Below are 15,669 nucleotides of genomic sequence, written 5' to 3' on the forward strand. Positions count from 1 at the left end.
GGCGTTAGCATCTTCCTCTGCGGGAGCAAAGAGCTCCGGAGCATCCCGGGGGATGTCACATTGTGCTTTGAGAGCATGGCCAGGCCAGGATTGCTCGGGCGGACGGGCCCATCCCCGCAGGAGGTTTGCTTTCCTCCCAAACCCAGGCAGCGCTGGTAGCTCGGATGTGGATTTGGGCTTCCTCATAGCGGGGAGACTTATGTCATTTAAAAAGAAATACCAGGGGAATGTTGCAAAGGGTTGTGCAACTGCTGCTGCTTCACGTTGCAGCCAGATTTCTGTGTTCCCATCAGTAATGATTTTAAGCTAAATCAACGTGAGCCTGGTGAACGCAGGGAGGTGTGCTGGGTGCTGGAGGAGGGCCAGCCCGGGATGCGTGCCGCTCCATCACCCCGGGGCCACGCTGTCGTTCCTCTGCCTGTGCTCCACTCCTTGGAAAAGGGAATTTCCCTGTAATTTTCAGCGTGGGGGACAGAGTGTAAATCACCAGGATGCTGTGTTCTTGCTCTCTCCCAAGCACTTTGCATTTATTCTGTGTTTTGTTTCCTTGCTCCAGTCCAAAGTGAAGATGTAATGGCTTGCTCTGGGGTCCTAAAAACGCCCCGACAGTAGAAAACCTAGTAGGAATGAGCTTCAAGGAAGACAAAAAATATTATCCAGGTCCCTAAATCATGGGGTTTAAATACCAACCTGGATTTTGCTTGGTGCACGTAACTTGCCATCTGGTCTTTGAGCCTTCGAAAGGTGCATTCCCAGCCGCTTGTCCATCAGCCGGGCGGGCAGGATTGTCTCTCTCAGCTTTTGTTTGGGCAACGGAGAAAATCCAGGGATTTGCAGGGCTTGGGGAAGCTGGACATCGGGGGAAAAATACTATCTCAAGCCCTGCAGGTAGCGTCATGGAAGCACTTTCCAGCCGAGGAGCCCGGGAGCACGGGCAGGAGCAGCTCTCCTGGCCTGGTGCTGGCAGGCAGTGGTCTACGGAGGCATGGGAGAGCTGTTATTCCACTTGAATTTCAGCCTCCAGGGTGCTCATTAAAAAAAAGGCTCAAAGTTTCCTACCTCATGTGTCAGCAACATGTGGAGAAACACTGTGAACGGCTCTGCGGGTCTGTTATCTCCTCTCACTATTATTAATGGGCATTTTTTTTAATCACTGTGTTGTCTCCTTTGTAGTCATACATTTGTATCGGAGCTGTGTGAGATGCTGAGCCTGCCCAGCCCTGCTCCGGGCGAAGTTCAGGGGGCTGAAGAGAGGGGTCACAATTATTCCACTCACAAATGAGTATTTGGAAGGTCAGACCTGAAATGCCTGAACAAGCCTGGAGCTGCGAAGCTGTGTTCGCACTTGAAAATGCGCGTCTCTAGTATTTTCCTTTTGCCGTTCCAATCCTCCCCCTGACTGTCAGGCTTCAGCCGTGAATCACTCCTGGGCACGTGGCTAATACATGAACGCTGCAAAATATTTTGATGGAGAGGAACGGGGGTGGGAGCATGAGATAACCCAGCCGATTGTTCCCAACCCTTCAAGTCCTATTGCCAAGGCATCACAGCCTCCAGCATTTGCAAGGGCGTCTTTCCCAGAGCTCCCAGTCACGATGAAACCTGGGGTTTGGTGAGCAAGGCAAAGCTTTTGATATTATAGTTCAGCGGGGTTGGTATTTCCAGGAATGAGCAAGGGTTGCAAGTAGAAATAGCTGCCCCCGGTCAAGCCCCGGCTGCTCACAAGGCTTTGGCTCCTTGCTTCTCCCGTTGGGAGGTTGAGTAGGTCCAGGTGGAAGAACGGACCCAGCGAAGGGTCCTCCTCAGCAGCATCCTCTCCCAAAGCTCCGCATCTCCCAGGGAGAGGTGGGTGGTGTTAGTGATGAGTGGCCGCTTTTAACAGCCCTTGTTGTCTCTTCGACAGCTTCACAGAAGCCATGAAGAGCCAGCCGAAGCTGGAGGGCTTGGAGTGCCACTGGGCCTACTACTCGGGCTTGGCCATCTTGGCTGTAGGGACCTTGTTTGTCATCTCCAGCTTCTTAGCACTGGGATTCACCGGGACGTTCCTAGGTAAGCAGTAAAAATTCAACGTCTTAACCATAAAGTGGATTTAATCCTTGCAGGGGTCTTTTGCTAGGGCAGAGTCCTGTAAGAATTTCCTCGTCCTTGCCTTCAGGGCTGTTAGATTTGGTCTTGGCTTTATGACACCAAAGCGTGATCTAACCATGCCGTCACCTCGCACGGAGAAGATGGTGCAGTGGTTTTATATGGTAAGGCCCATCACCTTCAGTGCCAAGCCTGACATTTTGGAAAGCAGCTGATCATCTGACAGTCCAAATGCCCTCCAGAAAAGGGACCCCACGTGCAGACCTCGTGAGCAGGTTGGCAGCGGCACAGCGGGTGCGAGCTGTCTGGCAGCCTTGCTCTGAGCCCCCACCCACCCGACGCACGCGCCAAGGCAACATCTCGTTTGCTCTTCCCTCTGCAATAAACCTGACATTCGTTGACACATTCTTTTATCTGCCGCTTTATGGCAGAAGGCATTTTCCACTGTGCCTGCTTTCACATTTAGAGAGTAATTCTGTTAGCGTTGTTGACTTTAAAAACATGCCAGTATGTGTGGAATTCATAAAAATAAAATAGAGACAGGAACAATAAATATCTAAGGAAAGGGGCAGCTCCCGCTGGCTGAAATAATCACAGCCCCAGCTTTGACACTGCATTTAGGCTGTGCTTTTGCAAGTGCTTTACAAACCAAATTCAATTAGCTCCTGCAGCGTCACCAGGAAGAAGAGAGGGAGGTAATAAGCCTTCCTGGTTTCAAGTGGAGTTGCAAAGAAATGTGTTGAGTTGGCCAAGATTCTGCCACCAAAAATAGAGCTCAGCACTCCTGAATGTGTGCCTTCACCCTTCATTTGTGCGGCCCCACTCCTGGCCCCGTGTTACACCCCTGTCCCCCAACTACCGGGCACCAGCATCCTCCAAAATCACCCGCAGCCCCCAGGAGCGATGCTGTGCCTGCGGAGACGTGTCCAGAGAGACCGGGCATAGGAGTACCTGCCGGCAAGGGCTGCTTGAATGCTCCTGAAGTTCAGCCAGGTCTGGGGTTGTTTACGTAAAGCCTGATTCATCTGACCAGGAGGATCCACTGGACTTGAACCGCTGGAGAAAAGTAAACAAGTGAGTCAGGCTCAGCGTAATCGGTGAGAGTGGCCCTGTCCCCCTCTGCTCTGCATGGCCGGTGGCTCCCATATCCCCCGGGGCAGGGAAGAGGCAGGCGTTAGTGGCCCGTATCGGGCACTTCTGCTCCATCCTCTCTGCCGGCGGAGGCTCTCCCTGCCACCAGCGCAGCAGGCTAAGACTACACAGCTCCAAGCCTTGCATGTTGCAGCAGGGAGCGAGGCCAGCTCTCTCTGCTAGCCGGGGCGTGATGGGCACCGGGGCAGAGCTGAGTCAGGGTGGGGAGATGCCAAGACCACGTGCTGGTGCAGCCAGGCTGGCTCGGGACCTCTGTGCAACAGAGGCATGGCCCAGCTGGAGCCCCACGGAGCATCCATGGACTGATAGCAGCTTCTCAGCTCCATGCAAGCCCCCATGAGTCCAAGTCAGCAAACTCTTAATGGAGAGTGCTCTTCAGTGTGGTTTCTTACCCAGCCGTGGGGAAGACGAGGGATCTGCAGGTCTCCGAGGATCTCACGTGGGATGTTCTCTTGCTCAGGACTCACTTGGGACTGGTACTTCCAACATCCTCCTGCATGCAGGGTTTTAGTGATGTGCTGGCGCTGCGGGAGGAGCAGGGTCACCCAGCAGTGATAGCACTTCTGACTGCAGGTAGCAAAGGGCTGCACTGCTTTGGCAAGAAGGGGGCATCCAGCTTCTTCTCACAGTCGATATCTGAGCTCAAGAGAAGTTTCGAGAGAGCCTCTGACACCCAAGCACTTCAAAAACTTACTGGAACAGCATTTGACCCTTCCCTTTTGGGTTTTCCTACAGCAATGAGGGCTGAACCAGGCAGGGCACAGAGACCGCATCGGGGCTGCCCGTTAGATTCCTCTTTAGCAGCACATTTAAGCTTTGGAGCAGCTGCAGAGCACTTATGTTGTCTCTTAAGTGTGGGCTAAACGGTGCAGTGGGAGCCCTGTGAGTCACCCTTCTGCAGCAAGCCTTTCTGTGCCACCCCATCTCCCGCACAGCAGCACCGACCCCAGCCTCTGTTTGCAGTGGCTGGATGCGGCTCCTCGCCCCGGCAGCCTTCTCCCCCGCAGAGCAATCCTCCCGGTGCCCCGTCTCGGCACCGTGCCCTCACAGGGATTCGGGCATCAGTTCAACGCTGACCGCCTCGCCGTTTGTCCTATTTCCCGATGAACGTAGGAACGAGGGCTTGGCTTCCCAGAGGCCGAGGGCACCACAAGGCAGCTCTGCCTGTCTGAGCCCATCTGTCTCGCACCTGAGCGTGGTTCCTTCCAGTGTTGACCAAGATTTCAAATAAATCTGACTTGACTGAAGTCTGTTATTGGGCTGTGGTGAAGCTGGCGGCTCTCCGGAGAGAAGCGGAGGTGGTGCTTCAGCCCAGGTTGGGCTCTGGGGACCTTGTGGAGTGCATCAAATGGCTTTTTGCTGCCGTGATCCAAAGAGTCTACCCTGCGCAGTGAGATGGTTGCGCTGACCTTCAGCAAAAAAGAACCCAAATTAGAATGCAAAGTCCCCCAGCCTGACAAGGAGCTGATTCCTGATTTGAGAGCTTAATGGAGGCACAGGAGGTGCCCAGGCTGATGCTGTGCAGACCAAGGCACGGTCCTTTCCCTTAGCACCGGCCTGAATATAAAAATATTACAGGTCCTCTCCAGTGGTCACGTTCATTTAACTGTGTGGGTTTAGAGGCAGGGTTTACATCGGAAAAGCTTGTGTCCTGGGGGAGCTGCCTGCTCCCCGCCGCTGCTGTGTGCTCTTGCTTGCAGGGAGCCTCCCCAGAGGGTCCTGCAGCCCCACCGGTGCCAGGCTCAGATAAGCGCCGCCAGCCCCACGGACCCAGGGCTTTGTGCGAACCTCCCCAGTGCCAGCACCGTTTGGGAGCGAGGTGTTCAGCCCAAAGGCGAGGGCGGGCAGGGTATAATGAAGCATTTTGACACATAAGAAAGCACAGAAGTGGGCTTTGGCGGGGGGGGTGATGTGTTCTTTCTACCAGAACAATCTCAGAGATGCAGTGCCAAGTAACTGTGAGAACATATAGTATGAATACCAGGCAATTATCTCACTTAGTGGCCTGTAGTTAAAGCCCAAAAGCATTGTCTAATTGGGCAGGCGCTGTTTATCCTTAGAAATAAATGTTTTTGCACCATGTGAGGTCAAAGAAGTTACATTACGATCCAGGTAATAATAATAAGCTTGAATAGTTTGCACTCCTGTAATGCTTTTTAGCTGGATTTCCAAGCACTTTCTCACCATACATTCATCCTCACCACCCTCCGCGCTATAAGAAAGACTGATGTTATGATCGGTGTACAATAGCACTGGGAGGGACAGCGGAGACTTGCCCAAGGTCAGGGAATGGGCTGGCGGCAGAGCTGGGAACGCGGCCCAGGGCTGTGACAGCTCCCTGAGCTGACGGACCGGCACTGCTCCTCGCTGATTGATGCTGCGTCTTGTACAGTGGACACAGAGCAAAATCCTTGCTGAGCTTCGTGGTCTCACAAGTAAGACCAGCCAAAATCAGAGCTTGGCATCCCAGCCCTTTCTCCCCCCTGAAACGCTGCTCACAAGCTGCACAACATCTCCTTGCTTGTCATTTCTTTTCCAGGCTCCTTTCAGGAGGGTGAAAGGATTACTCCGAGGTAGATGGGAAGCTGGTTGGATGCTGACAGTTCTGAAAGCTTTCCTCATTACAGATGACAATCACCTATTATCATCATCATGCCAATAATTGAGTGTTTTGTAGGCAGAGGTGCTATTTTCTGAAATTCTGAGAAATCCTCTGAACTATGAGATAAGGGTGACACTAATGAGGGCATTTGGTGGTGGTGGTGGTCATGATTATAACATCTCGAAACACCATTACAGTGCACTGGGCTTATTTCCCCATTAAACGGTTTTGATCCTGTGCACTTGCTTCCTCATCAAGTGGCATCAGATGGGCAGTTTTCAAATGAGAAAGCCAGAATCAGCCAGTTGGGACCTCGAGACCTGCCTCCCGATGAGGGACGCGGCTGCTGTAGCCTCATTGCAATGCGCAAACCTTCCTCGTGGGCAAAGAGCCGTTCCCGGAAAAGCTGATAGACACAGAGTAAACAGCCAACCTATTTGTTGCCTTTTTCTCAGCCTGGAAATCAGCAGCAAAACCCCTTCTTTGCCTTTGCTCTGCCTCCCTGGCAGGGATGCCCCGTGGTGCGGGGAAGGTATCAGCGTGCCAAAGCCCCCTGCGACTTCCAGCTTCATGGAGCCTAAGAGAAACCCTCTGTTTGCTCTGCAGGTGATTACTTTGGCATCCTGATGGAGGCAAAAGTGACCAGCTTCCCCTTCAGCATCCTGGATAATCCCATGTACTGGGGCAGCACAGCCATCTACCTGGGCTGGTCCCTCATGTGAGTACGTGCCCCTGCCAACAGCACCGGGTTTAGGGCAAGCGCGGGGTCTGTGCTCGGCAGGGCATGAGGTGCCGGGCTGCATCAGGGGCCAAAGAAACTCTTGGTGATGGCAGTCAGCAAAAAAAAAAATGACAGGGAAAGTGCAACGTGCCCTGACTTCTCGCTTCCTGACTATTTTTGTGCGTGCAAAAATCTGCTGTCATAAAGGACTTGCAGCATTAATTGTAGAAAAATAAATAACGGCCAAGTGCTGGGGAGAGGAAGCATCAGCAAATGCTCTGCAGCTGAATGAGGTCCTTGGCAGGCTCTGCACGTGGAAAAATCAACAGTCAGGGCCGAATTCATGCCGGGTGTCACTCGGCAGGGGCAGGGAACTGATACTGGGGATCAGCGTGACCCTGTAATTACCTCTGAAAAAAGCAAAACAAGCCAACACACCCTTTCCCCCACTGCACGGTGATAACACTTCCGAAACACTCCTCATGTGATACAACACAGCTTAATAGCCTGCTTAGGAGGAAATGAATAGGCTGTAATTTAGCAGTAAATGAGCAATATACTCTATTCTGTGTAACAAGTTTTATGTGGTTTTCATTAATATCACATTTTATTTATTTGCCCAGGAGAAAAAAACCCTGGCTGCGTTACATCGGGAGCCCGTAGAACATTGCAGGCCTTTATCACTAGATATTTTGCACTGGTGTTCCTGAGTGTGACCACCTCTCTTCTACTTCGGGGGAAAAAAATGAAGTGCTTTGCCACTCTCTGGTCACCTTTTCAGCCATGTGTGCAGCGCTTTCTGGCCGCTGGTAATAAGTAAAGCTGATAGTTTCTCTCCCGTCTCCACTGAGCCTTGCTGCTGTTCCTTCTGCGCTTGAAATCCCCCCCGGTGCCATCCGGGCTGGCTGCACGAGGCCGTTTGCCTTCCGGGCAGACCCACGGCACTACGTGGAGTCCAAACCCTGGGAAATGGTGCACAAGAGCTGGGGGTGAGCTCGCTGCTGGGGCCGTGGCAGTGCCGGGCAGGAGAGCCAGCTGCGGGGTTGGCAGCGGGGATGTTGCTGCGGGGAGTGGGGTAGAGCTGGGGCAGGATGAGCCCCCCGCTACGGCAGCGTGGCTGGAGAGCGGCCGGCACCACCACCCCCACAACAGCACAAAATGAGGAATTGGACCAGGAGGAATTATAAGGAGACTTTTATTTGTTTAAGACCAGCATCGAACTATTTCCTGGAACCTTTGCAGAACCAGCTGAACCCTCCTGAGCTGTTTCTGTTGCAGAAATCCCTTCACCCCTGCGGGAGAGCAACCTCGCACCAGGTGCACGTTGCTTGGTGTTCCACCGCAATCCCGGGCAAAAGCAGCTCGAAGCGGCTTGAGACAACAGTGTGATTGCCTCCTTTTTCTCCTTAAAAGGCTGCCACCATAAAGCGCAGCGAGGCATGACAAATAATTGCTGTTAACAAATTGCTGGAGCTGTGCAAAGTGGCACCAGGACACCGCCCGCCTGCGCTGGGGAAGCTCTGCACAACCCTTCATGCGGTGGTTTTGACTGTTTCTCTTCCCTGGGATCTCATCTTGGGTTGCTGAGGTTTTTTGGGGGTCGTGAGTCTCTTCTGAGGTCTCAGGACTTTCAGATGTTGGGTGTCTGCCCTTGGAGGCCAGAGCTCATGTCCCAGCTCCGTGGCAGTGGGAGGGATGCTGGAGGAATGTGTTTGCCATCCGGTTTTGGACAAGACCTAAAACGTAGAGCGTATTTGTCCTCCCTCGGTGATGTATCGTGCTCCATATCATGGCATCGGAGCCCAAAGGATTGATTCCTTTTCATCTGTAAGGGCACATACCACATAAAGTAAGCGAGCCTGGCAGCGCACCAGGCAGCCTGCCTTCCGACTCAGGTCCAACCTTGAAAAGCATCGCGTGGGGCGAGAGCCGCTGTTTCCTCCCTTGCAGGATATTGCAGTTATCCCCAGCTCGACTAATGGCAGCTCTGCGGCCAAAAAACAAGTCCGCCAAATAGGCTGGAGAAGGCCCCTCTGCAGATCACCAGGAAAACAGGAGCTTCAGGAGGAAAGGGCAAAGCGGGTGTCCCGCATCCAACACCTGGGACCAGCGAGGCCGGCGGGGTAGGATGTGAGCCCACACCATTGCTCTTGCAGACAACCCACAGCCACGGGGAGCTGCAGAGGAGTTGGGGATGGACAGACTTCCTACCCCCAAAAAGTCCTACAAAGACCACGAAACCTTTCTGGCTGACTCTTTGTCGACCCTGCTACAACATGAGCCGTTGCCCAATAAGTAGGTCGAGCTCGGAAGAGGAGAGAAACAACTCACCCCAATGCTTCTCATCGCCCGCGTCGAGCAGCCTCGTTTCTCCTGAAAGACAAATGGAGCATTAGCTGTTTGGGGACAGCTTTGTGTATCTTTGGTAGGGAAGTGTTTTAACTCATGGCAACAGGCTGTGTAAATCAGAGCTGGAGCCGCAGCCAAATGATGCAATTAGAGGTCTTGCTGTCAACAAACAATCATGCAAATTTGTTCTCTCCCATACGAATCAAGGAGGAGACATGACTAAGCATGTAATAGCAGGGGGTTGGGAGAGGAAGAAGTTACCCAATGCTTCCTGATGAGGGAAAAACTTATTGCAAAATGGGAACAGTGAAAAGGTGAAGATTTGTGTGCGGCTCTCCAGGAATTGATGCGGGCAGCAGTACCTGGCAGCAGGTGCAGTACAAGGTTTAGGTAGTTTGGTCTCTCCTCTGAAGGCACGTTTTCCCAACAGGACTAGTCCCCTTGCACAACTTGCAGGATGTTTATCCTCACCAAGGACTAGCTAAGTACTTTTTTTTGCTGACAGCCAGCTCTTGTCCCCCTCAGATCTGAGCTGCGACCAGCAATTAAAGGCAATCAGCAGTGTCCTAATTAAGGGCAACGCTTGCAGCCATTAACTGGAGGTGTAGGATGCAGAAAGGGTGTTTGGGGGGGGCTGGTGCCGGTGGTGAGCCAGACGCAGCCACGCTCCTCGCTGGGGAGATGGGGCCGGGACCTCGTGAGTGCTGGGTCAGCAAGCGGGGAATGGCTGCTGGTGTGGCCGCTCTCACCTGGGGGAATTTGCACACCATGGGATGGTGTCAGCACCTGGTTTGGGGACTGTAACCCACCCGCTAAGATCCTGGTGCCTTAGCAAAGCCCCCGCTGCCTTCGCCGGCGTCTGCCTCAGACACGTTTGGGCCAAGTGTCGAAGAAGTGTCTTCACGTGGGCAGTGCAGGTTTGCAGCCTACGTTGACATGTCTCTTTAGAGCAGGAGGTGATGAGGATTTTTTTGGTCCCGATTCTTCGGCTTAGGTGCTAAAAAGAACAGCCATCCCCGTTGCATCCGCAGCCCTCAAGCACCTCTGCCCGTAACCAGGTGGTGCGGTGCAGTGGGTGGCATCGGTCCCCCATGCAGTGCCTGGAGACCTCTTGCTGAAGGACACCATTCAGCTGGGCCTTGGGGAGGTGAAAGGACGTGTTCCTAAAACATCTTGAAACGGTTTTAAATGTGAACCAAGCCCCCACGCACCCAGCCCTGGTGCAGCACCCGCCCGGCATCCTTTGCAGGGCAGTTATGGACCTTTCCATCCCGTTCCATCCCCAGCCCTGCAATGGCTCAGCCGCCGTTTCGATGTATACGGTACCATACGCTGCTCCGTCTGCCAGGTGTCTCCTGCACCCTGGGTGGCCCGTCTTTCTGCGCGCATCAGGCATTTCCCTTATAGCGCTGGCTGGGAGCCACAGCCATACGTAAGCAGCTGCTCAGCGATTAAACAGCCTTATAATCTCAGGACTTAGCATCAAAGCAGAAGCTCTCTTAGCAGAGACATGCAGGGATCAGACTTAAAAGAAGTCGCCGAAGTAGGCTGGGGAAGAGTCTTTGCCAAGTAACATCTGTCTAAGACAGTTAACATTAAGTACAAAAAAAAATAATCACCCTTTTGTTCGCTTCTGTTTAATGAGTGAGAGAGTGCTCTCATGGAGCCCAGCGTCTCATTTCACTTTCTAAACCAGGTCTTGCATAAGCCCATGTACTTACCTGTTCTTTTCCTTCTCTTTCAAAACAGGCATGCAAGCCCAGCTGGCCTTTTGCTGACAGCTGTAGTGGCAATTTCCTACACAATCGCAATGCTGTATGAGGGGTGAGTAGCTTTGCAAAACTGGAGAGCTTCTAATTAGTTCTACCAGCTTTAAATCCTGAGGTTTTCGGGGAACTGCACAAGTCGAGATGTTTTTTCCAATTAATTCAGCGGGGAAGAAGGAAAACAGAGGATTGTTTTTCAATTGTTTTGATAATGGGCAGATTCCTCTCTGAAACTATTTGCTGAGTTCTAGGAACATTTATGCATTTGTTTATTTTTATCAAAATGAGATCTTTTTTTCTTTCGGGTGCCTGATTCTGTCTGTACTTATAAAGAACAATAAGGAGGGCAGTGGGAGGACTTACTGTGTCATCTGAAGAGACCCTGCAAGAAGAGCTTGCATTTGTAGTTCCTTGGATGGGCTTCTCTGATATTTTGCACCACAATAGCCCAGGACAGAGCAGTCCAGAATTATTCCCAGAAGCAGCAGTTGTGCTTCAGCAGTGAAAAGTCTTTTGTGTTTGCAAGGGAGGAGGAGATGCAAAGAGAGCCGAGGCTGGTCTGCATTCACAGGGAGTCCGAGTGCGTGCTGAGCCTCATCCCGCTCGGTGCAGGGATGGTCCGGGGTGAGAGCAGCTTGGAGCCGCTCCGTGGTCCAGAGAGACCGGGCCGAGGATTGGCATGGCACAGGAATAGTTGGGCTGTGCCAGCCCCTGAAGGGCAGAGTTTCTGGGCCCAAGGGAGAGCACACAGTAGTCTTGATTTTAATTCTTCCCCCCTTCTTTTGCCCCTCTCTTCTGTCTCTCCCCAAATTCCCATCCTCCCAACCATAGGCCTTTCACAGAGGAAATATATCGGCAGAAACAGAAGGGAGCGAAGAACAAGTAACGACAGGTATGTTTGCTGATCGGTGTTTCAGCGAGAGGGGCTGCTTTGCCGGGCTCCCCCACCTACGAGCACCTTAGATGGGGACTGGAGCACCACCCGCCCTCCCAGCGCTCCCCTGCCAGCCCTGCCCTCCCCGGCTCCTCCGGAGCCCTTCCTGCACTTCTCCAGGAATTTGAGCTTCAAACCTCCGCAAAAACCCAGGCAGGAAGGCTTTCCACAGCGGCGGTTGTGTCCGCCTCTTGGCACCCAACCAGCAACCCCCAAATTGTTTTGATTATATACTTCAGAGTCAGCGCGAGGGAAAATTGCTGGGGAGCTTTGAGGCTCCAGGCTTAGTCGAAATCAGGCAGAAAAAAGCAGCTATTGGCCATGGCAGGTGCTCCAGTGAGCGGCAGGGATGGTGCGAGAGGGCATGCGTGCCCGACCACCCGCGGGGAAATCGTGCATCCCTGCTCCAGACTGCTCCTTGCCCGAGCCGGGAGCATTTCTGCACATGGGCTTGCACCGGCTCACCCCAGAAACTCAGCCTGGGCTTGCTTTTTGGGCCAAAGACTTCTGCAAAAGCCCAAGTTCCTGCCCAGGCTCCTTTCCCCGGGGTTAAATGCCACTCTGGAAACCGCCGGTGCATCAGCCCGCTGGTGGTTGGAGAGGCTGGACAAGCAGATGGCACTGCTGAGCTTTTGGCAGCCCCGTAGCCTCTGCCCCAGCAAAGATGCTGTAGCACCAAGTGAGGTCCCTAACAGACTCTTCTCTCTTTGCCTTTTGCAGTGAGTGACTCGGATACCTCGGCACAGCGTGCCTCTCCGGTCCCCACGCTGTCCAATTTGCCCGTTTTCCTACTGAGATGTATCCTACTAATTAGTCCAGCAACCCTTAATGAGCCAACTGAGCACCCTGGAGTATTGGAATTGATCAGAGGAAGAGCCTGAGCATGGCGGGACCTCCTCACTGCAGCCCACGGGAGCTGGAGGTCCCTGTCCTCAGGTCCTTGTCCCCATTGCCGGTCACTGTGGCTCCTGCCACGAAGGCAATGCTTTCCCGGGAGCCACATGGCACGGGACCTCCTGACCTCTTCTCCTGCACCTATTATTGGAGATCTGCAGGGGAAAAAGCAACTCAGCTTCGGCCCCGGACTGGAGGGTAAGCAGAATAACAAGGGAGACAGCGGGAGCCTTTCATAAGTGAGCTCTGAGTACGGAGAAGCATCAGAAGATCAGCTCTGGCTGATCTGGAAGATATCTGAAGATGCTGCCAAAAAGCCATGGGAAGCAAACAAAAGCTCGGGTGAAGCGGCGGAGGAGGCTCAGGAGCCCCTGGGGAAAACTGCTGCAAACTCAACCACAAAACCTGTTGCAAACCCAACAACAAACCCCCTCTTTTCTGGAAGAGGGAACCTCCCCATCCAGAGCTGCGGTGTCCCACCCGTGCAGAGCCCTGTAGCATCTCCGCACTATTTGCAAAGGCTCCGAGAAAGGTGACTGAAAGCACATAGATACGAACCTAAAATATGAACGTATGACCTAAACCACTGCCCGAGGGGGATGGAGGGATGGCAGGCGTCCCGTGGGGAAGCCCCACCATGGCGAAGACCAAGAGGAAGAGTCAATCCCCAGCCACACCCTGCAGATACCCCATCCCTAGCTGTGTCAGTGCCCCGGTCCCCTCCACACCCACCCAGACCCTCTTTTTCCCCGGGGGCCACGTGAGGGTCCTGCCTGCCTTCCCCACCACCCAGTGCCTTCCAGCTATTTGTCACTGCCTTGCAGGGGCGGTGGGTGGGAGGGAGGGAAAGAGCTGCTTCTGCCTTCCGCGCCGTGGAGCAGCCGGGTGCAGATCTGCCCCTCTGCCCCCGCCACCAGCCCTCGACGAGTCCCAAAGAGCCTGGCGCTGGATCCTGCCCTGAACGGGAAGCTCCCAGGGGTGATGCTCCAGACCCAGGCTCGGTGTTTACAGATTCCCAGAACAGTTTGAGAAATAAGCTATAAATGACCAAAAAAAAAAAGCAGCGTAAAGCCCCCGGCAGCAGCGCTGGAGAAGGGAGCTGCGCTGCTGCTGGCTCCCGCGCCGGCATCGGGGTGCGGTGCCATGTCTCAGCATCGCGTCGTCCCCTCCGCAGAGGGTCCTCCCTTTTCTCAGTGTCACCTCCGCAAAACGGTCCGATTTCCTTTTGCTTTTGCATGTTGTAATTCACCCTTCGGGCATTGCTCAGCAGGAATTAAAAGTGTTGGTTTCTTTTCAGTCCAGCCTCCGTTTCCTTCGGCCGAGCTCACGGACGCTGTGTTTATGTTTCACTGCTTCAGAGCATTACACAAGGATATTTTTTTTTATCACCATCTCAACGACCTTCCTCTTAAAGACTTGGGCATAGTATTTTATTTTTAGATAAGTTTCCACGTCCCCTTCATGGTTAATGTTTATAGATGGAGGCTAAAACAGCCCAGTACCCATAGCAACCAGCAAGGAGAGGATACGTTGCATTATTCAGACAATTTATGTCAGAGTTGCCAGTCCTGGCTCAAAGTCTCTGATGTAAATAAATTCAGATTTGTTGATAGGTAAAATCAGTATTTACCAAAGAGACACGTGCTTGTTTGGGAAGGATTACTCTTAACGGGAACGCAGCGAGGGCTGTATTCGTGCCGCCTCCTTCCCAGTCTGGGGACCACGTACGCCCTTCCCCATCCCCACAGTGAGGCCGGGGGGACCCCAGTTGTACCATTGCCATCCCCAGCCAGGACCAGGTCCCCCAGATGGGTGTCTGTCACCATAAACCCCAGTGACGGAGCTGCTTCCCCTCCCGTGCCCACAGCATCCCAAAAGCGCAGGGGTTCAGTGCTGCACTGAGCCCGGCTTCATGGACTCCTTCTCCCTCGATCCGCCGTTTCAAACCTAACCCTTCCCACTTCCCAGCCGCTCCATGTCGGCTTTGCATTGCACAAGATTTTTTCTGGGGCTATGCCAAATATATCCCCGTTTTTAGTAGCTCTTCCCGCAGGAGCCAGCGCCGATCAATGTGTCGCTGCGTTTGCGGAACTGGTTCTGGCTGCCGTAAAACTGGAGTTTGACGTTTCAGAGGCGTCTGCTCTGTTCCCTAAAGCAAAACCGAGGAGCTGGAAGGTGATGTTCACGCTCATCTCTTGGCGTCCAAGCCTGCCTTTGTCCCTCGGGTTGGGGGGTTGGCCCTGGCCGGGGCCAGTCCCCGGCGGTGCTGTGCTGCTCACCCGGGGCTGTGGGGAGGAAAACACAGAGAGACCGTTATTGACATTGCTTTGTAGCGTTTAACAGCGAGGGATTAAGGGACGCTCCCTCCCTGGTTTTAAGGGAAAAAAATTAATTCCTCTCCAATTACCTAATATTTCTAAGAATTTGAGATTACAGAGGGTGGGGATGAAACCTTCAGGCTGAGCACGAAACATTCGTGGTGGCGGAGCTATTTCCCCCTTCCCCTCCCCATGGCCAGTGCCTGGCCGCGGCTGGGCCGTATCCTGCACTGATGCAGGGATGGACCTGGTGGCCCCCAGGTCAGGACGTGAGACTCTTGCTGCTTCCAAAGGGGACACCTGCACCGTCAGCCCCCCCAGGAGCAGCCAGTTGCAGCCCTGGCAGCGTGCCGGCACGGGTGGGTGCATCCCTCCGGCTCTTGGGGAGGAGTTGAGCACCAAGCGGGGTCTCTGGAAATGTGGTCATGGCTCCGTTTTCATAACTTCATGGCTTCAAGCTCCACTGTGGGGCTTGCTGGGCCCATCTGAGCTTGGCGGTGGGTTTGTTTGCAGCCTTGGGAAACGCCGCACGTGAGGTTGTGTGCAGATGCCGCAGATAACGCTTCCCTTGATGTTTGGGACGTTTCTCAGAGCAAACACTGGGAAAGGAGAAACTAGTTAAATCACAACTCATCCTGGCAGGGATGGCCGGGTCCCCAAGTCCGTGGCACCGCGCTGCCTTGGGTCACCCCGTCCCGCCGCGCAGCCCCCGGCAGCAGCTGTGCCCACCCTCACGTGGGTTTTCCCCACACGGCTGTTTGCGTGGCTCCCCCGCGTGTGTCTCCCCTCCCTGAAACTGCGTGTGATTTTTTTTTGGGGGGGAATCACCCGTACAAACCCAGACGGCC

General features: G+C 53.7%; 1 protein-coding gene across 1 annotated transcript in view; it reads left to right on the plus strand.

Moving 5' to 3' along the window:
- PEMT (phosphatidylethanolamine N-methyltransferase) overlaps window positions 1-13,339 on the plus strand; it is a 43,020-nt gene extending 29,681 nt beyond the window's left edge. Inside the window, exons 4-8 of the mRNA XM_059826421.1 lie at window positions 1,904-2,049; window positions 6,446-6,557; window positions 10,659-10,733; window positions 11,507-11,567; window positions 12,330-13,339. Coding sequence (XP_059682404.1) covers window positions 1,904-2,049; window positions 6,446-6,557; window positions 10,659-10,733; window positions 11,507-11,561 — 388 coding nt within the window. The 3' untranslated portion in view covers window positions 11,562-11,567; window positions 12,330-13,339. The remainder of the gene's footprint in view (window positions 1-1,903; window positions 2,050-6,445; window positions 6,558-10,658; window positions 10,734-11,506; window positions 11,568-12,329) is intronic.
- The last annotated feature ends 2,330 nt before the right edge of the window (window positions 13,340-15,669 follow it).

Source organism: Gavia stellata, chromosome 18, assembly GCF_030936135.1.
Source record: "Gavia stellata isolate bGavSte3 chromosome 18, bGavSte3.hap2, whole genome shotgun sequence".
NCBI lineage: Eukaryota > Metazoa > Chordata > Aves > Gaviiformes > Gaviidae > Gavia > Gavia stellata.